Source organism: Felis catus, chromosome B2 (genome assembly GCF_018350175.1).
Source record: "Felis catus isolate Fca126 chromosome B2, F.catus_Fca126_mat1.0, whole genome shotgun sequence".
Classification (NCBI taxonomy): domain Eukaryota; kingdom Metazoa; phylum Chordata; class Mammalia; order Carnivora; family Felidae; genus Felis; species Felis catus.
The window spans coordinates 149,084,955-149,105,959 of record NC_058372.1 but is presented as its reverse complement, the minus strand read 5'-3'; the positions used below and the strand labels follow the sequence as shown (position 1 = coordinate 149,105,959).

General features: G+C 53.1%; 1 protein-coding gene across 5 annotated transcripts in view; it reads left to right on the top strand.

Moving 5' to 3' along the window:
* The window catches only part of RPS6KA2 (ribosomal protein S6 kinase A2), a 354,059-nt gene that overhangs the window by 178,422 nt on the left and 154,632 nt on the right, over positions 1–21,005 (top strand). The window contains exon 1 of one of the 5 annotated variants that reach the window (XM_045058348.1): positions 8,665–8,974. The exons of the other annotated variants lie outside the window; for them this stretch is intronic. Coding sequence (XP_044914283.1) covers positions 8,876–8,974 — 99 coding nt within the window. The 5' untranslated portion in view covers positions 8,665–8,875. Of the gene's footprint in view, positions 1–8,664; positions 8,975–21,005 lie in introns of those variants that run through there. 5 annotated transcript variants of the gene reach the window in all.

The window sequence follows — 21,005 nt, the reverse complement described above, 5'->3', positions numbered from 1 at the left end:
GTTAATACTTTCAGTCTTCTTTTTTGTTTTTTAAACATATTTAACGTATTTTATATCATTTACACAAAAATTTCAACCTCTCTGTCTTTGCAAGTCTGATTCCGCGGCTCATCATCTCTGCTGCCTCTCGCTCATGGTAGCTATTTCCTCGCATATTTATGATCGCAAATCGGGTCCCTTGGAAGGTTTTCTGTTTGAGCTTTGAGACACGCTTAAAGTAATTTCTCCAGAGTCCTTATATTTGCTTCTGCCTGGTCCTTGGGATGCTACAGTCTGGGACCATTAAAAAGTAAATTTTTGGCTTGGAGTTTTTCAAGCTGGTAGTACCTGTGGATTTTGTTCTGGAACTAACCGTGAGCCGCAGGAGGCTGGCCTTGGCTTCTTACAGTGCTCACGCCTGAATACGCAGGTCCCCTCCCAGCCGTCCCCCTACAGTCTGCTCTGTGGGGATCCTGACTTTCAGCAGAGTGGCTCAGACCTGACCTCTCACCCCGCACGGCCCCAAGCTCTCTCCAGTCCTGTTCTCCAGACCCTGCTGAGACTCGGGTCTGGGTTACAGGGATTGACATCCACCTCGGGGACAAACATTGCTTCCTCTTAGGGAATATCTTCTGAGCCTCAATTTCTGCTTACATTTGTGTTCCCCTACGTACTATTGGATCAGCCATGCTTTAAAAAAAAGAGGATTTTCTTCTTGTTCTATCCAGCATCTTTGTGTCTCAGGAAGGCTCCCTCTGCATACGTAACCTGTTCTACTAGGAAGAATGGCATGCCACCTCCCCAGCCGCCCCCTTGCCACCTCCCCAGCCTCCCCCAGAGGCTCCCTGTTGAGGAAGGTGAATTCCAGGCACTAGGGCCCTTAAGCCTTGTGGCTTTTAGTGTCGCCGAGAATTTCTCGTATGTGTGCATCTGGTTCCCATCTCCGATATAGGTGTTTGGTGTTTGGGATGCCGTGGATGTCTATGAAATATTGTTTAAAAGATGAACATTTCTTGCTAAGAAAAACTTCTGGCAAGATTTGACATTCTCCTTTGTACCCATTCCAGGTCTTGAGGGACTTTTCTATTTTGAGGATTTTTTTTTCCCTTTTTAAGTTACAGAAATCCTTCCTGCTATAGTTTTCACCTGTTTCCTCTTTCCTGTTGACTCCCTTCCTCTTGAAGTTCCTCTGTAACTTGGGCATCGGCTCGGGCTGACAAGAAAAAGCCCCCGTGCCTCTATTCACAGTCGGGTTTTCTCACATGCCGTTAGACCAAACGCTGTGTTCACTGGTGAGCCTGTTCACCAGCTGTCTCCATCACAGAGGGTCACTGGGACTTCTGTCTGGGGATGACAAGTGTGCCTTAATCTCCGTGGGCAGCATAACAAAGCACGGCAGACCGGAGGGCCGCAAAGAGCAGGCATTGATGGCCCCACACTTCTGGAAGCCGGAAGCCGGAGACGGAGATCGAGGTGCGTCGAGGGTCAGGCTCCCCTGACTCCCGGAGGGGAGTTCTGCCTCGCCTCTTGCACCACTCCGATCCCTGCCACCCTGGTCACGTGGCCTCCTTGTGAGGACATCAGTCACATTGCATTAGAACCCATCCTACCCCGGTATGCCCTCATCTTAACCAGTTAACATCTCCAGCAACCCAGTTTTCAAATAAGGTCACATTCTAGGGGCCTGGGAGTCGGGACTTCAACATATTGTTTTAGAAAGGCACACAGTTCAACCCGTCAGAAACCGACATGTAAACACTAGGAAGGTCAACCCCGGGGTTTCTGCTGGTACTGTCACCCCCCAGTGAAGAATGCCCCTTTCGCCCCTCCCCCACGTAAAATACCGACCATTAGAAAAGACCAAGCACGTTACAGCATCTACACGAAATGCTTTCCAACTGCTTTTCTCGGCCACATGCTTGGGTCCCTTCCGCTGTTTTGTGTAACAAGCCTCACTTTGGTGTCCCTGTGCTGTCTCGTGAGTAAGCTGACCTTTAAGAGGAAAGCTAGTTACTCTGCACCAAAAGCACAGACACAAGGAGGCCCAGGGAGGCCAGCAGACTTCTGTCTGTGAGACGCTGTGTCCCCAGGATTCTGGCCTCGTGCCACGTCCTGACCAAGTGTCATCATCTAGGGAAATGAGGGTCCTAGCCTGTCACCGTCTTGCTTGCCACTCCTATCTTTGATTTCTTTTGGTAAACACCTAGGAAAGTGCCTGAGATACTGCTGGGAACTCACTGATACTCAGACCTTGTGGGGACCCTTTTGTCTTACGTACATTTAGACACTAGGTTCGGCGCCCTGAGCCGCCTAAGATGGGATTCGTTGTGTCCATTCTGCGGATTTCATAAGTGTGTTATATAGATGAACAGTGATGTGGGCCCAGCTGTTGACAACCAGCACATCTCCGAAAATAGTCAACGTAAAACCCCTTAAACAAACGTGTGGAGGCCTGAAGATCGTAGCCGCCCTGAGTATCTCCGAGTTGGTGGGCGGGGTGGGCAGAGAAGCCAGGAGTCATCATCTGGTGCCGTAAGTAACATGGGGAGCCCCGGGGAAGACTCCCTAACACCGCCTGCAGCGTCGGGGGGTTTGGGGAGACTTCCCGGCAGCGACCCAGCCCTGCGCCGTGAAGTGGAAGAGGGGTGCAGCCAGTGGGTGGAGGCGGGCAGGCAGGAAGGGCATCCCGGGCAGTGACCACAGCACGCGCGGTGTCGGGGACACGGGGAGCTCGTGCTCATGGGGCGCGTCGGCGTGGCCCAGCCCGAGTTCTGGGGCAGGGAAGGTGGGGGACAGTGGCAGGGCAGAGGGAGCAGTGACCAAGAAGAGCGTGGCCGTGCAGCTCTGGAGTCTGTCCTTCTTCCGGAAGAGCTGGGGACCTGTGGTGCATGGGGGTAACTTGACCCGCTTTGCTCCTAGAAAGATCATTTTAGTAGCAGGATTGCAGATGGGCTGTGATGGATGGGACCCGGCCTGAGATTACTGCATTCTGGCAGGAACCGATGAGGGCCCAAGCCACGTGACCGATAGCAAGGGCTGGAAGGGAGGCGGGGGGAGGAGTGAAAGATACTGAGAACGTCTCGCCAACACGTCTCTGCACGTTAGAATCTGGGAATAAGGAGGCACAGAAGTGAGTGTCATTCTTGCCTCCTGGTTTGGGCAACGGGGTGCACGGGGCACTTACAGAAGACGATACGGTTCAACAGGCAGCTTTCAGATGGAAATTCTAGAAGTGGAGGTCTGCTTCCTTCCCAGTCACCATCGCTAGTTTTCTGTGTGACACTCGTCAGCGCCCCAGCCTCCCCCCATCACCCCCCCCCCGCCATGACACACAGGTGTCTCCAAACACTGCCAGACGTCCCCTTGGGGGACAAAGCCTGACGCAGTTGAGGACCCTGTTCTAGAGGCTCAGGGTTTCAGGAGAGGAACAGCGCACAGAAACACGACTCAGGTGTTCGACGTCTGATACGCGTTCCACGGAGCAGCCCTTCCCACGGCCAGTCAGCTCTGTGACACGGAGCATGTGTGCGAGCGTGTGTGACATGTGTCCAGCCCTACGTCGGCATGTTCCCAGGAGTATCTTGTCCAGTTTTCTCTGCTGGGGCGCTTTTAGACTCTCTTGAATTGTATTGTCATATCTTCCTTTTATTTCCTTGAACGTATCCGATGTCATAATTTCACATCCCACATCCGGTAAATCAGGGCACGTCTGATGCCACAGGCAGCTGTCTTCCTGGTCATGTGCTCGGTGGCCATGAGCTCGTGCTCCCTGGAGCTGCATCTGAGGGAATTCTCAAAGGCTGGGTCTCATGGGGATTTCTCTAGAGGGCCTTGCTGTGTGTTTCTGCTGGGCACCTCGGGTGAGAACTAGCCAGGATCACTTGAGTCTGTGTTGCCGTTGTTGGGTGACCCAGAGAATGCATTCGGGCCAGGAGGGGCTGTGTGGGCGCAGAGGTCCCAGGGGCTCGTTCTCGCCCTCCCCGTCCTGTGCCAGTGCTCTGTCGTGAGCCCTTGTCTGTAGGAGGAATTTCTGTCCACCTTGCCCTGAGGGCAGAGCCCTGCCCCACCCCGAGCCCAGAGGGTGGCGTCCCTCCTCTGGGCCCCTCGCTGCTGTAAACGGATCGTCAGGATAGCAAACCTGGATGTGACTCTTGACTCCTCTCCCCCCTCACTCATCACATCCAGTTGTAACTGGTTTGTCGAACAGACTTGGCTTGTGATCGGATCAAAACACACCTTCCGATGCTTGATGCCCGTCCAAGTGAACCACAGGGAGACCCCGTCAATTTGCACAGCTTTTGCTTCCCACTCCCGGAAAATAGACAACCGTGTTTGCTCTAAGTGTTAAATACTTGATTGAGGAATGAGTATTTCAAGTCCTAAGGACTGGCCACACTCTGGTCTCTTTGCCTGGCTGGAACCTGCTGTGTCCCCTCCAGGGTCAGATCGGGAGGGCAGGGGATAAGGGAGAGGACACATATACTTACACTGCTCTGTGCCCAGCTGGGCTCTCGCTGACCCTTCCTCTCAGGGAGAGCTGTCCTGTCTTCTTCGGGGGGTATTGTGCCTGGAGACCCCCCCCCCACCCAGCCTGTGCACACTAACAGGACAGAGGCCTCTCTCTTTGGAAGTTACCTGGAATTCTTCCCTAAGCCCTGGGCCTGCTGCCACACCACTTCTGCTCCAGACAGGGTCTCCGAGACCCCCACACTGGCCCCTTTCCCATGTGGCCATGCCTGATCTGTAAGACATTTTCTCGCATCCTTCCCCCTACAAGCCCTGTGAACACAGGCCCGCTCTCTAAACGGCCCCGCCCGAGCCACCCGGAGCAAGGGCCACCCCGTGGCTCTCTCGATCCCAGGCCTGAGCTGCAGCGTCCCCAGCAGATCACAGCTGTCACCGTGGGGCTTGAAGCAAAGAAGCTGCCATCCCCCCACCCGGTCCTCTGGGTGGAAGGGAAGGAGGGGTATGACAGCACAGACTTTGCCAAAGTTACCTTCCTTCCAGAACCCTCTCTCCTTCCTGTCCAGGGTCTGTTCTGTCCTCAAGGAAGGCGGGGCTCCAGGGTCGAGCAGACCTTACTTGTTGTCTCGAAATTCTGAAACATCATACCTCATGTGTCTTGGGGACTTGGTAGGAACTTTAATTTTCATGACTCAGTCATGAAACCCTGTTCGTTGTAACTTCTCGGTAACCCTGTTCTTCCGCAAGCCGGGACCCCACTCCCTCTGTTTGCCCGGGAAATGGCTCCTCATCCTTAGAGGTGACCCCAGATGCCCCCACCGCCTCCGTGGCTTCTCCGGCTAGGATTGACTTCTCATTTACCTCTGCCCCCGCGTCTCCTTACGCCTTTCTTTCTCCTTGCATCAAACCCGCATCGTGTGTGTTCGCTCACCTTCTCTTCCTCGTGGCTGTGAACTTGTGTGGGCCACGAGCCACAGCCCTTTTTGTATTCCTGAGGCTGCTCACGGTATCGAGCACTGTGAGGTGTTCCGCAGTCCCCTGGGGAAGTGAGGTGAATGCACGTGGCCGGTCCGGCGTTCTCTTCGAAGCAACAACCACGCAGCATTCAGTCCCAGGCTTCCGTGTTTAAGTCAGGGGAAAACTTAACCACGGCGGGGTGGGGGGGTGCCGATCAGCTTCGTCTTCTCTTCAAGATGTCCCCCTCCTCCCCGCCATCTGGGCGTGAGCCTTTATTAAGCTCACCCTTCCCCCTAGTATTTAGGGGGGGGGATCATTTAGGCCCGGGTTAAAGAGGACCCTGACCTCCTATAGATTTGGTGGTCTGGAGGTATTCATTGTATTCATGGAAATGGTGGTAAATGTGGTGGTAAACAATTTCTAGAGATTACTTTTTAAATGTGTATTTACTTACTTTGAGAAAGCATGCACAAGCAGGGGATGAACAGAGAGGGAGAGAGAGAGTGAGCACGAGCAGGGGAGGGGCATAGGGAGGAATAGAGAGAGAATCCCAAGCAGGCTCCATGCTCCGCACCGAGCCCGACTCTGGGCTTGATCTCACCACCATGAGCTCGTGACCTGAGCTGAATCCAAGGAGTTGGACGCTTAACCGACTGAGCCACCCAGGCACCCCTTTAGAGATTTTGATACACTTGCTTTACCTGGATAAAGGCACAAGCAAACAAATACTCTAGCAATGAAATCATGTCTATAATTGAACCTAGGAAGGCTTTTTATTTTTTTCTTCTGTGACGTCCAAGTTCACTAGAACTGTTTGCACTCAAGTGTAGGGGGAATCATGAGCATCTCATGAGGCATTTCCTTTCCAATTCTGTCACACCAGGTCAAAATGCTCTTGTGGTAAAACACAGGCCTTGATTTAGGCTGGCCCCGAGGCTTTTGTCCTCGCCAAGCAAGGAAGTGGCCATGTCCGCATCCTGACTCTAAACTCTGCGCTTACGCCACGGAGCCCGCGACATCCATTAAACCCCAGAGAGCGGATCTTCCCTCACGTCTTCGCCCAGATGCAGCATGAAATCACCGTTCCCACTGGGGGCATCTGGCCTCCATACTCACTTTAGCCAAGATAGCCCTCCCCGGGGTTTTAATGCAACCTATCGTTTAGCCAAGGGGATGACGGGACACGTGGATTTTTCACAAGCTTCCGGCCACAGAGCAGTAGTTGTCACACAGTGTATGCGTGAATGTTTCTGGACTTCTCAGGGCACTGGTGGCAGTATGCTCCTGAGATTGTTTGACCTTGTTTTAAATTAAAGGTTTTGTTTGTGTGTTTGTTTGTTTGGTTTTACATTTTTAAGATGTTTATTTATATTTGAGAGAAAGCAGAGACAGAGGGAGGCACAGAATCTGAAGCAGGCTCCAGGCTCTGAGCTGTCAGCACAGAGCCCCATGCGGGGCTCGAACTAACCAACCCTGAGATCATGACCTGAGCTGAAGTCAGAAGCTTAACCATCCGGGACACCCAGGTGCCTAGACCCTATTTTAAACGTTGACTCAACATGTGCACATTGCACAAGAGTAAAATGGAAAAGGCTGCACAGAGCTCTGAGCTCAAAGATCTGAAACTGTCCATAGCTCTCTGATGAGCATTTCTTAAAAAAAAAAAAAAAGTGTGTTCCCCTTTAAGGCAACCCCCCCCCCCCCCAGCCCTACAGCCAGCAGCTGGCCTCTGAGAGCCCTGCCTCAGGACACTGGCTGTGCTGGGCCTAGTAAGTCATCCGTTTGAATAATTTTCTATATATGGAGTCGGAGGTCATGGAGAACGGATATGCCTTTGTTCTCCAAGCACTGCCAAGGGAGGTTTCCCCAGAGCGCGTGCGGATCCGTTCATCCCCAGGGAGTGAGTCCCGGGGCTGCGGGGCCTGGCGGGGCGAGGAGAGGTGCGGGGCGCACTGGGAACGCTCACGGAGCCCCTGGGATTTGGGGTTCAGTTTCCAGGCATGTTTGCTAATAAACAAAAGTTTTGTCCGGCGCAGAAGAGCATTATGCCCAAGTGTGTATGTGGCTGTTTTAAGGAAAGGAAACGGCGACACCCCCAAGCTAGAGAACAGCCCCGCAGGCCAGCGGAGCAGAACCGAGGGCAGGCGCCCGAGACGCCGGGCCCAGCACCGCCCGCCCGGGGCCCCGCTCGGTCCTCCGCCCGGTCCTCCGCCCGGTCCTCCGCCCGGTCCTCCGCCCGGTCCTCCGCCCGGCTCGCTAAGCAGGCACCGCCCAGGGCGCTGATTGGCGTTGTGGGCGGGGGGCGGGGCAGTGCGCTGGGAGTGCTCCCAGGGAGGAGGAAGAGGAGGCAGGGCAGGAGCCCCGGTTGGGGGGGGGCGGCGGCGGGACGGTGGCCCTGATTGGTGGTAGTGGCGGGGCCCCGGGCAGGGGCGGGGCTTCTCGGGACGGGTCCTCTCGGGGGCCGAGGAGGAGGAGGAGGAGGGGAAGGAGAAGGAGGGAGACCTTGGGGCTGCAGGCGCTGATTGGTGGCAGTGACGAGGGGCGGGGCAAGGGGACGGGCGCTGATTGGTGGCTGATGGAGGGCGGGGCGGGTTGGGGCGGGGCTGCGCGGGCCTTGTCCTCGCCAGGTGGAGAGGAGGAGGAGGAGGAGGAGGGAGCATCTGATTGGTCGTAGTGGCTGTGGGCGGGGCGGGGCGCGGCCGCCCACAGCTGGTTCTCACGGGCTGGTGGCTGCAGCAGCAGCAGCAGCAGCAGAAGGAGTAGGAGGGAGCATGTGGGGCGGCGGGCACTGATTGGCGGTAGTGGTTGTGGGCGGAGCGGGTTGGGGCTGGGCTGCGCGGGGCTGGCCCTCGCCAGGTGGTGGTAGCAGGAGGTGGAGAGGAGGAGGAGGAGGAGGAGGAGGAAGCATCTGATTGGCCGTAGTGGCTGTGGGCGGGGCGGGGCCGCCCAGGGCTGGTCCTCGCGGGGCGGTAGCAGCCTCGGCAGCAGCTGCAGCCGCAGGAGAAAGAGTAGGAGGGAGCATGTGGGGCGGCGGGCACTGATTGGCGGTAGTGGTTGTGGGCGGGGCGGGGTGGGGCAGGGCTGCTGGGGGCTGGTCCTCGCGGGGAGGCAGCAGCAGCAGCGGCAGCAGCAGCAGCAGCGGGAGGTGGAGGAGGAAGAGGAGGAGGAGCTGGAGGCCGCTGGGGCAGCGGGCACTGATTGGCGGTAGTGGCTGTGGGCGGGGCGGGCTGCCCGGGGCTGGTCCTCGCAGGCTGCAGGGGGAGGAGGAGGAGGGAGGAGGGAGCGCTGGAGCGCCGGCCGCCGTGGCCGGCTCGGCCTGCCCTTTGTGCCCGCAGCCCGCGCCCCGCACCGATGGCCGCCGCGCCGGGCTCCCTGGCGGCGCGCACCCGCCCGCGGACCTGACCCCGCGCGCCTGGGATGCGCCGGGAATGCGCGTCCTCCGGGCCTGCGGCTCCTCCCGGCTGGGCGCGGGGCGATGGACCTGAGCATGAAGAAGTTCACCGTGCGACGGTTCTTCTCCGTGTACCTGCGCAAGAAGTCGCGCTCCAAGAGCTCCAGTCTAAGTCGACTCGAGGTAAATGCCGTCGCCTCTGTGCGCGCAGGTACCCGGGTCCTCGCCGCGCCCTGGAGGATGCTGCGGGTCTCAGAGCCATTCCGAGCCCTTTCTATTGTCACATGCACGGTACCCACAGTCCCATGTCTGGGAGTTAAAGTTTTTTGAGAGCCGGTCCGGTTTTTCTAAAATCGAACGCTATTGTTGGGACTTAGTAATAACTGGACCGGTCCTCGGGCTCTCATCGGGGACGAAACTCTGCCCCTGTGGAATTTCTAACTCATTTTGTTCCCGGGTCTGCGCAGGATGCGGGTCAGTCACCGTGCCCACATAGGTGCTCCGGGTAAGGGGGGCGTTGGGATCCGTGCGGCTGGGCTGTCGCTCCCCCGAAGTCCCAAGTACAGAACCTCCCCGGCGCTCCCCTCGGCTGTGGGTCGGGGTGGATCGGGTTTATGGTACCGTGGCCCACAGCCACACAAGTGCTCCCGTAGCGGGCAGATGTTCTGTACTCGAAATCCGTGTAGCGTTGACCATATGTGTATGTATACATATATAAAGGTAGCAGTAGTATCCCCTCCCGCCAGTCTGAAACGATGCTCAGTAGTGAAGTGCCTGATGCAATATCCCTGCAGCTCCGGGTTTGATATAGATTCGACCTGAAACCCAGAGGACCCTGAAAATTAATGTCCTTTTCTCCTGTCCCTCATCTTGTCATCTTTGGGTTTCCAAAGTCATCTGTGGGCAGTTCTCTGATGTGGTTTTTATTTCAGCAATCAGACCTTCTTCTCCTTATCCCAGTGTTCCAATTACATCGTTGAATCTATAGATGACCAAATGGTGGAACCCTGTTTAAGTAAAACAGAGACATTGTGATGTTGGGGGGAGGGGCTGGCGACACAAGCTAGCGTTTCCCTTCGACATTGCCCTGGCCTTTGCCACAGGGCTGGCGCCCATCTCCGTTTTTGTTTGTTTCTAATGAAGTCGAATCAGTTGGAACAATGTCACATTTTTCATGTTGGCCTTCTTTGTCCAGCTGCCATGATACCGATACGGGCGTGGGTTGTTACAATTAAGAGATCTTTAAGCAAAGCTCAGGGGTAGACATGAATGCAACAGGGAATTACTTGCATAAAAAGTTTCCTTTGCGGTATCACCGAGTCAGAATTGGACTAGATGGGAATCTTTGTGGCTGGGCTCTGAGGGTAAAACAGATTTTTCAAACAAGTACAACTGTTAATCAAATAATGGAGGAGGGCTTGCCTTAAACCTCACATTGACAGAAATTAAACATATGTTCATTGAGATAAATCACTTTGCTGGATCTCAGGCACTTTAAAAAGCTGAAGCTGATAAGAATAGAAACTCAGAACAGTATTTACCTTTATGCCTAATAAGTTTTTATTCATCAAATGCCAAGTTCATTATACAGCTCCTTGTCTCCTTCCGTTTCTTGTCCTTGCCTCGGGGAGGCACACGGGTGAGCCAACTCCCGGGGCTGTTCGGGAAGAAAGGCAACAGATACCAGGCTGAACTAGCGGAGGGTCAGCGATCCTATACAGCATGATATACACAACCTCCCGTGTCATGGCTCAGCAAAGAGAACCAGGTTTTGAAAGTACCTCAAAAAAAGAATATAATGGACGCCTGGGATGGCTCAGTGGTTGAGCGTCCGACTTTGGCTCAGGTCATGATCTCATGGTTCATGGGTTCAAGCCCCGTATCAGGCTCTGCTGACAGCTCAGAGCCTGGAGCCTGCTTCGGATTCTGTGCCTCCCTCTCTCTCTGCCCCTCCCCCGCTTGTGCTCGCTCTCTCTCTCTCTCTCTCTAATGAATAAACATTAAAAAAAATTAAAAAGACATGGTGAGAAACCAAGAGGGGAATATAAATGAGGTTTCTTCAATGTGAAAATAAAATTTCTAAAAACAATAAATACACCGTCGGCTACGTATGTCCACTGACTAGAAAGGGATGTGATTGATCTATCAGCACGTAATCGATGGGCACTTCATACAGTCTGGATGCTGGATGCTGGACAGAAGCATTAATAGAGAATGGGCAGCTCAGATAAAGTACTCTGTTCTCTACAAATGCCTTCACCTGTGTCTTAGGAAAAATCATGTAGACATGTGTTACTATCCTCAGTCAATTGCTAGGAGGATCTCCCCCCAGAACTGAGGATCTTGATGAAAGCTTACCAGCTGATTGATTCTGCAATTGCTTTGTAAAGACCTAGTATTTGTTCAGCCCTTTTCTCAGCATTGTAGATCCAGAAACCCTAAGTCCTGGAAGTCCTGGCCTCACGGTGCCTCCACCTAGTGGGGGTTCTAATAAGTCGCTGACCCTGTGCTTTAGTCCAGTAACTTCCAGATTCCGATCCAGCTGCCTTTCTTTTTCCACAGAAGGCTGTTAATTTGTTTGCGTGTCCACAGCAGATTATAGGCCAAGAAATGCTCATCCAAAAAAAAAAAAAAAAAAAAGTTAAATTTCAGAGGGGAGGTCTGTCCATAGTTTGAGGTTGTGTGATAGGACATATAAAGCCTTAGCACGGATGTATATTTCCTGTTTGGACTAAAGAAAAAGACAACTCATTTTGTAAACATGAACATATTGTTTTAATTGTTTCTGTGAAATTTATTTTGTAAAATATACACAGAGACTGAACAATTTGGTTTTTGAATTCAAAATCTGGTGACATAAACAGGAAAGTGACTGTAGCTACTTTAAGGGTAAAAACACTGTTATTTTTATTAAAACAGACATCAGGGAGAGACGTGGTCTTAATGTTTTCGTACTTGGTTTTAAATTTAACCTCACTTTAATCTAGAATCCAACATTTGGTAAGCTCTAACCAACAGAGAAGCCAGATTACTTAATCAGACTTGGAAACAGTTTATGAATTACAGCTTAAATATTTTTGTAGTGTCTCAGCATTGCACCAACTAAGATGACCAGGATAGTTGACTCTGGCTGGAATGATTCTGGGAGTTTCTAAATGGAAAGTGGATATCTTTCCTAGACTTCTTTGAGCATGCCGGAGAAAGGCATCAAGTCTCGGTGTCTGCCCTTCACCCTGATCTCAGGGCATTGACAACACTGCCCGAGGATCTCAGCACCTTCCCAGAAGGTGCAACCGTCTCCTGATTCAGCAGCCCATTTTACAGATGAGGAAACGGAGCCCGAGGAAATCCAAAGGGCTTGCTTTATGGTCCTGGCCCCTAGAATGTCGTAAAGGATGCTCTTGCTATAAGGACGTGTGCTATCATTCTGGGTTGTATCGTTACTGGAGTTTACCAGGTGTTAGACGAGACTTGAAGGAAGGCTGTTGTAATCGTTACAAGGAAATTACCCTGAGGGAAATTGGGATGTTTTGGAATGTGCCCCAAACCTAAGATTCTTCTAGAGAACCTTTTTTGGAAGTTAGAAAGTTCCAGGTGAACCTGGGCTTTGTGTCGCAGTCACCTGAATTGGATTCTCAAGTCCACCTTTCACAGCAGCTGGCTCCTTAAACTCTGTGAGCCTCCTTTCCCTGCACGGTGAGACGGGAGAGTAGTTCCTGCCTCAGGGGGTTAAAGTGGCCAGCGTGAGCTGTCGTGAAGACTTAACGCTGCTCTGGATGGTAACTCTGCAAGTCAAGAGTTGTCAGCTATGGATACTGATCAATATTTTCTGGTTTATCGACATTTTTCCTATTGCCCAGTGTCTCCTGCCTCTGTGTGCACCTGAGATTGCCCCTACCGCCTGCAGAACCCACGGCGTGTGCTATCTCAGTACACTCTCAGCCTGGTAATTAAGAGTTCAGATGACCTTCCTGTGTGACTAGGGGAAGAAAAGGCCAGAGATCGGCCCCATTCGCTAAGATGAAGTTCCCGTCCCCTGGCTGGGATGGCGATGTCCTTCTATCCTTATCTTACGTACCGCGCTATGAGTCAGCTGTACTGATCCGTGAACTCGTTACCAGTTCGGGTCCCAAAGCCATGGCATCATGAGTTGAGGTGGCTTCTAGAGTCAGGAAATGCCCCAGCATCGGTGGCCCGACTGATGGAGCTTTGGGAAGGAGTCCTCCTTGGCTGGGCCTTCAGTTCCCCAGGAGAGACCCCAAAGCTCCAGTGCCTGGCTTGGGGCCTGGGGCAGGTTGAGAGGGGTTGGCTAGGAAGGGCGTTGAGTGCCTATTTTTTTTAAATTAATAAAAAGTGATATTATGTACTGAGTAAGCTTTATCTACCAATTGGCCAAAGGTATCAATACTCAAAGTCAGTCACTTAAGGAACAGTCATTTTGTTTGGAGTCATCAAAGCCAGGGAGTCGGTTCTCTTTGACTACCTGTCATTTCATCTGTCTTTGACATTTTTGCTGAAAGACCATTGAGGGTGAGTGACAAGGACACAATGTCCTTTAGCTGGGAGACGGATGATGGTGAGCGGTTAAGCGGAAGGAGAATTTCATTTATGTATTCACTCAATTGTTCACACAACTCCAAGAATTTTGAGCATCTACCATGTACATGGTGCTAAGCAGTTGGTATATGATATGTGATCTTTATATGATCTCTGCCCTCCATGCACTTAACATCTAGTGGGAGAGGCATTCTTGTGAACGGAAGCCCTACAGCGTGGAAGTTCTGTGAAATCACTGGACGTAAATGGTCTTACTATACCGATTGTCAATTCGTTTCCATTTCCCACGGTCGAAGGTAACTGAGCGCTATCTGTGAGTATTTTTTAATTGCTTACCCCCTTTTAAAGGGAAGCATGATGTGCCGATAAAGTAACTGCTGAGGGACTCTCACCAAGTACTGTGAGCGTTGTTGGCTCTAGTCATGGAGAAAAAGAAAGCTTCCTGGAAAGTCAGGCATTAAGGCTTCTTCTTGGTGCTTGATAGGTAAGCTCTTCTTCTAGATCTTGGGTGGTTTCCCGGAAAACCATTTCTAATTAAAATAATTTTCAGGTGCCTTCAGTAAAGGCACCCAAAAGTTCTGTGTTAAGGCTGATTTTTTTATTGGGCTTTCAGAACAACAAAAGGCAGAGACGACCACAATAGATAGTCCGTATTGATGAGTACTTCATTTGCTTATCATTCTGCTTATGTTTATTCTATTTAAAAAAATTTTTTTAATGTTTTATTAATTTTTGACACAGAGAGAGACAGAGTGTGAACAGGGGAGGGGCAGAGAGAGAATGAGACACAGAATCCGAAGCAGGCTCCAGGCTCTGAGCCATCAGCACGGAGCCTGATCAGGGGCTCGAATTCACAAACCGCGAGATCATGACCTGAGCTGAAGTCGGACACTCAACCGTCTGAGCCACCCAAGAGCCCCTGTTTATTCTATTTTAAAGACACTAAAATTAGGGGCACCTGGGCGACTCAGTTAAGCAGGTCAAGAACTCACAGCTTATGGGCTCGAGCCCCGCATCGGGCTCCGTGCCGACCGCTCACAGCCTGAAGCCCGCTTCAGATTCTATGTCTCCCTCTCTCTCTGCCCCAACCCCGCTTGTCTCTGTCTCTGTCTCTCTGTCTCTGTCTTTCTGTCTCTCTCAAAAATAAATAAGTATTAAAAAAAAATAAAGACACTAGAATTTCTTTGTGGTCATTTTTTGTGATAAGCCTTATACCTGCAATTTCAATACAGAATTTCTCTCCGTACACGGAAGGAAAGTCCCCAGAGTATCATTGCTTGTTCAAAAGTGTGTGAAAAGACAGCGGAAAATATTGAGATCTCACCCAATTGTCTTCTTTCACCTCGTTTACACCTTCTTTCCGTAAATCTGCGGGCAGGCAGTCCTGTCTCATACCCCAACACAGCAAAGGAGGTTTCCCTATGTTTTTCCTGCTTTCGCAAGCCCAGGAAAGAGCTGAACACCGACTAAGGGAAGGACGGGGTCTCAGTCCACATCATCTGACTTATTACCCAGGATTTCACTCTGTTTCTCGCATGAGAAACTGCATGAACAGTGTCCCGGATGTGGCAGATTAGCAAGTGGGTAGGAGACGTCCGACCTCTCGGATGCAGGGAGGGAGGTGGAGAGAGAGAGAGGCTCTGGGGCTGGAACCGAGAGTCATGCTAACCAGTGTTGTGGGGTTGTTCAGTACATTCGGGTGCTCCAGTGGAAAGTGCCCCTCCAAAATGTGGGGAAATCGAGCCTAGGTCTGTTTGGGATACAGTTGGCAACCAGTAGTCGAGCCAGGAATAACCTTCATCTTTGGCCCGAAGGTTCTGGGCGCGTCAAGCTAACACTAACGGCGTCCTGTACGTGCCCCACCGTTATTTCTGATGACGCGGGTTACGTTGTGCGGTATTTTCCCCCCAGCATTACATGTTTGCTGATATATTTTCACTGGTAAAAGCTATTAAATTAAACTCAAGTAGGAATTATCAACAAATAGTCTGTTAAGCCACAGAGCGATTTAATCAAGCAAATGGACGAGGCACAAATATGTTCAGTATAAACTGTGGTTCATCATATCTGCTTCGCAGCTGCGTCAGAAGCCCCTCCTGCTACGAGCCGGCGAGGGGACGCCGTGGTGGCGCGGCTGCAATTAACCACTTGGAACCCGCACGCCGGGCCACGGATGGCGAGCGTGTGGGAGACACAAGCCCACGATTTCCCACTGAGCAGGCAGGACTCTGTGTCTGAAACCGCCCGACATGCGCCGTGGCACAGACTCTCCCCCACCAAGCTGTAGTCAGGCTCTGAGTCTCCGACCTTGGGCTCCTGTGTCATCCTGTGTTGGGTCTGCAGTGCCCAGTGTTAGCAGGAATCCCGCTGAGTCCCTTGAGAGAGAATTCCCCCCCCTCTCCTCCCATACCCTCAATATCTGACCAACTTCTTTTTTTTTAAATTTTTTTTCACATTTTTATTTTTGAAACACAGAGTGCAAGCAGGGGAGGGGCAGAGAGAGGGGGACACAGAATCCGAAGCGGGCTCCAGGCTCTGAGCCGTCAGCGCAGAGCCCGACGCGGGGCTCGAACTCACGGACTGTGAGATCGTGATCTGAGCCGAAGTCGGACGCTGAACCGACTGAGCCACCCAGGCGCCCCCCAGATTCCTTATCCCCACCACTCTGCAGCTGATGTCTGCTGGCTCTGGCCCGCCTACAGCAAGAATCCCACTAGGTCGGTCTAGAAAGACTCACCCTGCCCTCACCGACCCTGCAGCCCTACTTCTTGCCCATAAATCCCCACTCTTCCTTCTTGTATCCGAGTGGGGCTCAGCCTCTCTCCCCTCCCGCGAAACCCTATTGCTGTTCTCCCAGGAATACAGTCTTCCTCACTGTCTTTAGCAAGTGTCAGCATAATCTTTCTTGCCTGGCACTTAATGTTGTGGTCATCTGCATATGTACCTGGAGATCCATGAAGGGTGTCCCAGGAACACCACCGGTCAGAGAACCCTCCTCAGCCGCATCGGGAAACTACAGAGCACACATGCGCCCCGCGAGCTCTGCTTTACAAAGGTCCGGAGAACCTCCACACCCTGCACTGTGCCACCTCCCACCACTGGATGCGCCCCCACCTTGCTGGCCGCCCTTCTCCTGGCCACCTGGCCCTTCCCTCTGCCTCTCCGGGCCCCTCACCCTGTTGAGCTCCTGCCTCCTCAGCGACAAAACAGGGAGAAGCATAGGCCAGTGCTGTCCTCGAGTTATTAGATGCTCGCAAAGTGAAACGTGCCTCGTCAGGGCAGAGTCTGCACTTGGCGTTCTGTGGGCTCAGGCGAGGCCGGCTTTGGTTGGACCCTGTCTGCATAGGGTTTTGCACTACGATACAGAAACACAGAGTTTCTCCCCTGTCTCGCCCTTCTGAGTGCACATCTGCTTCGGGTTAGTATTATCACCACAAAGCAGCTTGTCGTAAGTTGTGGCTCTGTTAAGGTTACCGAGAGTGATGGTTTAATCGACGTTGCCGACGTTTGAAATGCGGGTCACGGAATAGCAGCTCTTGTAAAAGAGAAGGGGGGTTCGCGGGCTGACACAGGGTGGCCGGGGCTGGGGGTGTCGGGAGAGGGGGTGAGGTCCCGGTACATATGCTCTGGCTTCTCACAGAAAATCGTCCTTTCTTTCGACTCTTCTGGTCTCCCGCGTGACATTAACAAGATTCAAAAACCTGACTCCGAGAACGAGCGCTTAGACTATTGGCCGTTGTGTTCCCTCCCGTTGCCAGAGAAAAGAGGGCTCTGAGTAAGACCCACAAGCCAGGAGAAACAGGCTTCGTGCCCTGGAATGATTCGTGCGCTGTGTTTTCCGGCGTGGGATTTTCAGATTGAGCCAGAACACGAGTCTGGGACCTGCTTCGATGGGTGTCTGCCGTTAACGTGAGTTGGGACACTTTGCATGAGACGTCCTGGCCACACCGCCTGCCCAAGGCCCACGGGCTCACAGCTCTTCCTAACATGTGCAGCTGGATTTATAAGGGGAAGGCGGGGAGGGATTTTACCGTGAAAGACTCTATTTTGGAACGGTGATGGTGAAAATGCTCCAGTGACCACTTAAATTGCTCATCTGGGTCTCAAGGTTCACATTTTTTTTTAAGTTTTATTTGTTTTTTTTTTTTTTTTTTTTTTTTTGAGAGAGCACAGAAGCAGGGGAAGGTAAGAGAGAGAGAGAGAGAATCCTAAGCAGGCTCCACATTGTCAGCACAGAGCCCAATGCAGGGCTTGAACTCATGAACCGTGCGATCATGGTCTGAGCTGAAATCGAGTCAGATGCTCAACCGACTGAGCCACCCAGGCACTCCCAGCAATGTTCACACTTTTGGCCCAGGATAATTGCAGACTTTCTAGAACTAAGGTTGGATATAATATTGATTTCCAAATGTATCTTCCTATCCAAAGTATAGCGTGGACAGTCCCTTTCTAAGGATGAAAACACCAGAAAGCGTCCAACTCGGAAATGTGAGTACAGTGCAAGAGGAGGCTGGAAGATGCCTTGGAGGGTCTTTGTGCGAGGAGGCGGAAGGGAGGCCGGAAAGGCTGAGGAAGCCCAGCGGAGTTACTGCCTGTGGGGCCCCCCATTCGCGTGGCCGTCCTCCGGTGAACCGCTGAGGTGCGTCACGGCCACAGTCCACGAGGCGAACGCACAAAAGTGCCACTGGAGACACTCCTGTCCCAGGACTTGCTAGGACGAGTCTCTGGTTGGCTCTGAAGAGAAAGGAAAGGAAAGAAAACCAGACGAACGAAGCGGAAGAGAGCACTTATGTTTAGAACCCCTTCGGCCTCTCGCGTTCCGCTCGATCGTAACTACTTTAGGGACCGGGACATGTGCTGCTGGAACGTGGGAGCCACTCTGGCCGACTGTCCTCGTCCCAGAGAACCCCTCGAAACAGCACGCGGCCGGGCATGACTTTTGCGTTTCTAGATCTTACGTTTCGAGATCTTGCATGAATTTTGATGTGTAACTGAACCAAGACTCTGTAGGCTCCATTCCGGCAGCGAAGTAAAGAAAAATGTGTGACCTGAGAGGATATGCTGAGGTTGGTCCGCAAAGGGCCCGTGTACACGACATGCTCAGTGTGCACTTCAGTGTCTGTAAATGTTTAGACTCTTAAAGTTTTCTTTTTTTTTTTTTTAATTTTTGAGAGAGACAGAGAGCGTGAGCAGGGAGGGGCAGAGAGAGACAAGGAGACCCAGAGTCCGAAGCGGGCTCCCGGCTCCGAGCTGTCAGCACAGAGCCCGACGCGGGGCTTGAACCCACAAATCGTGAGTTCATGACCCGAGCTGAAGTCAGACGCTTAACCGACTGAGCCCCCCAGGCGCCCCTGTCTTAACGTCTTCACTGGCACCTACAGCTTTTTTCTTTGACAGCCTGTGCTGTGAGACTGGCGACAATAGGACTTCAGTAGTTGATGTGAGAACAGACGAGGTGACTCTCAAAATGAACGAGCCGTGATCATTTTGTAGGTGCACAAGGGAGGGACAAGAGGTACAAACCGGAGGCCCTGACGGGGCTCCTCCTTACTAGGGGTGACGGGCACGGCGAGTCGTGGGGGCACAGCGCCCGCCTTCCCGTTACTGTCTCCACCTCCGTGCAGAGCGAGGGGAACCTGGCCCCTCTTCCCAGCTGTGAGCGCGGCCTGCCGTCCCCGCTTCTTGTGCCGCACCCCGTCCAGCCCCTCTGGGGACCCTCCCTCCACCCCCGTGTCGTCCCCTACCCTGGCTGGCTGTCCCTCGGCCCCTCCTCCCACACCCAGCCTCCCCCTTTGCTGGAGCCCCTCTGGGGCTTGGGTCCAGAGCTGCTTTCCCGGAGGACTCTGGCTCTGGAGCACGGACACCTGGGCGCAGAAGCCCCGTGGGGTTGGGGGCAGAGAGGTCGGCAGTGCCGCGAGGCCCGGGAAGGAGTGGACCGTGCCACCCTGGGTCCTCGCCCAGAGGGCGGTTTGTGTTCAGAATCCGTCCGGAGGGAAGGAAGGTGTCGGCAGAGAAGCGACTTCCTTGTGGTGTGGGCTCGGTCACCCATTTCTGCAATGTTCTAGGTTTTTATCCCCCGAATCACATCCGCTCCTGCCGGGTCAGGCCCGGGTCTGGGGAGCTGCCCCAGCAGGTGGGGAGGAACGCGCCTGTCCTCGGCTGCCGACGGCGTGGGCCCGGCTCCTCTGTGCTAGCTCAGCGCGTTGTCAGCATGTGTGAACTTACAGAAAACCGGCAGCTGACCTGGACCCATCAGGCTCAACGCCAGTGGCTCTGGGTCCGTGGACAGCGCGCGTGGCCCCCAGGGCTGTCATCCTGCCATGTCCTATATGGATGCTGCCCGTGTAGCATGTGTGTTCTGGGTCGCTGTGCGTGAAGCCCTTGGAGGCCTTCGGTATTAACCGAATACTCACCGCACGCCTAGAAATGATCTACGGGGCTTGCGTTTAGGGGGTTAAAGCGTAGGGGCAAATGGGCACGACCTGAGACTCATGGTGGGGGGAGGTAAAACCACAGTGTGCGTGCAGCAAACAAAGGATGATAAAACCGCACGTCAACGCGACACGGTCCTGGCAGCGGGAGCTTCACGCTCTGAGGCCGCTGTTTGGCGAAACTTGTCCACGCAACTGGTGTCTGATCCACACTCACAGTGTAGCCGATACGAGCGTCGTCCTGCAATAGGGATTGTGGAAAAAACAAGACAAATCGTTTTTATCACTTACAATTTTTCCAAAGCTGCAAAAGTATCTTTTTAAAAATGTTTACTTTTGAGAGAGAGCGCGAGCAGGGGAGGGGCAGAGAGAGAGGGAGACACAGGATTCGAAGCAGACTCCAGGCTCCGAGCTGTCAGCACAGAGCACGACGCAGGGTTCAAACCCACAGACCGTGAGATCATGACCTGAGCGAAGTCGGACAGGACGCTCAGCCGGCTGAGCCCCCCAGGCGCCCCAAAAGCTGTAAGATCGTTTAAGAGGTTCAGAAGCTATCAACATTTTAAACTCCTTGAAATTTTTAAATACAATGCATAGCAGCAATTTTTAAAAACTGAGAAACCAGAAAGGCTGATAAGGATTTGTGCTTTAGAGCTTGTGCTTCCAGAAGAGTAAGTGTAATTCCAGGAAGGTGGCTTTTGAGACAGCTCCGAAGGCAGTTTCCCATGAAATGTGAAAGCCTCCCAACTCCAAATGCTGGGTTTTTGTGACAGGTCATCTCACGTGAACACTGATGTGCCCGAGGCCGCTTCTGGGCTGGTGGAGGGAGTGGTGGCCGGGGAGGGACGAGTGGTGGCCGGTGGACAGCAGCCAGGATCTGCCGCGGTTCCCTGTGCGCGCGTGGCCCCCGGACGTGCCTCCTCAGTCCCCTACTCCAGTTCAGCCTTTGTGGGCCAACAACGGTGTCCTTCCTCCGTGGTTGAGGCAGGAAAGTGGCAGCTTCCCTAAAGTTCCAGACGGTCGGTGGTTCATTCCGACCTGACCTGACGTGCCCATGTCCAGGACTTTCCTTAGCTCACAAGGAGAGGGCCACCCCGTGTGATATCTTCAGAAGTCTTAAGACGCTTTTCTTACCTCTCCGTCCGTCCCGCGACGCTTCCTCCTCGTTTTCCCTCCCCTCCGCGAGCTCCCCCGTGTGCTGCGTGACCAGTGAGCCACAACCTGGG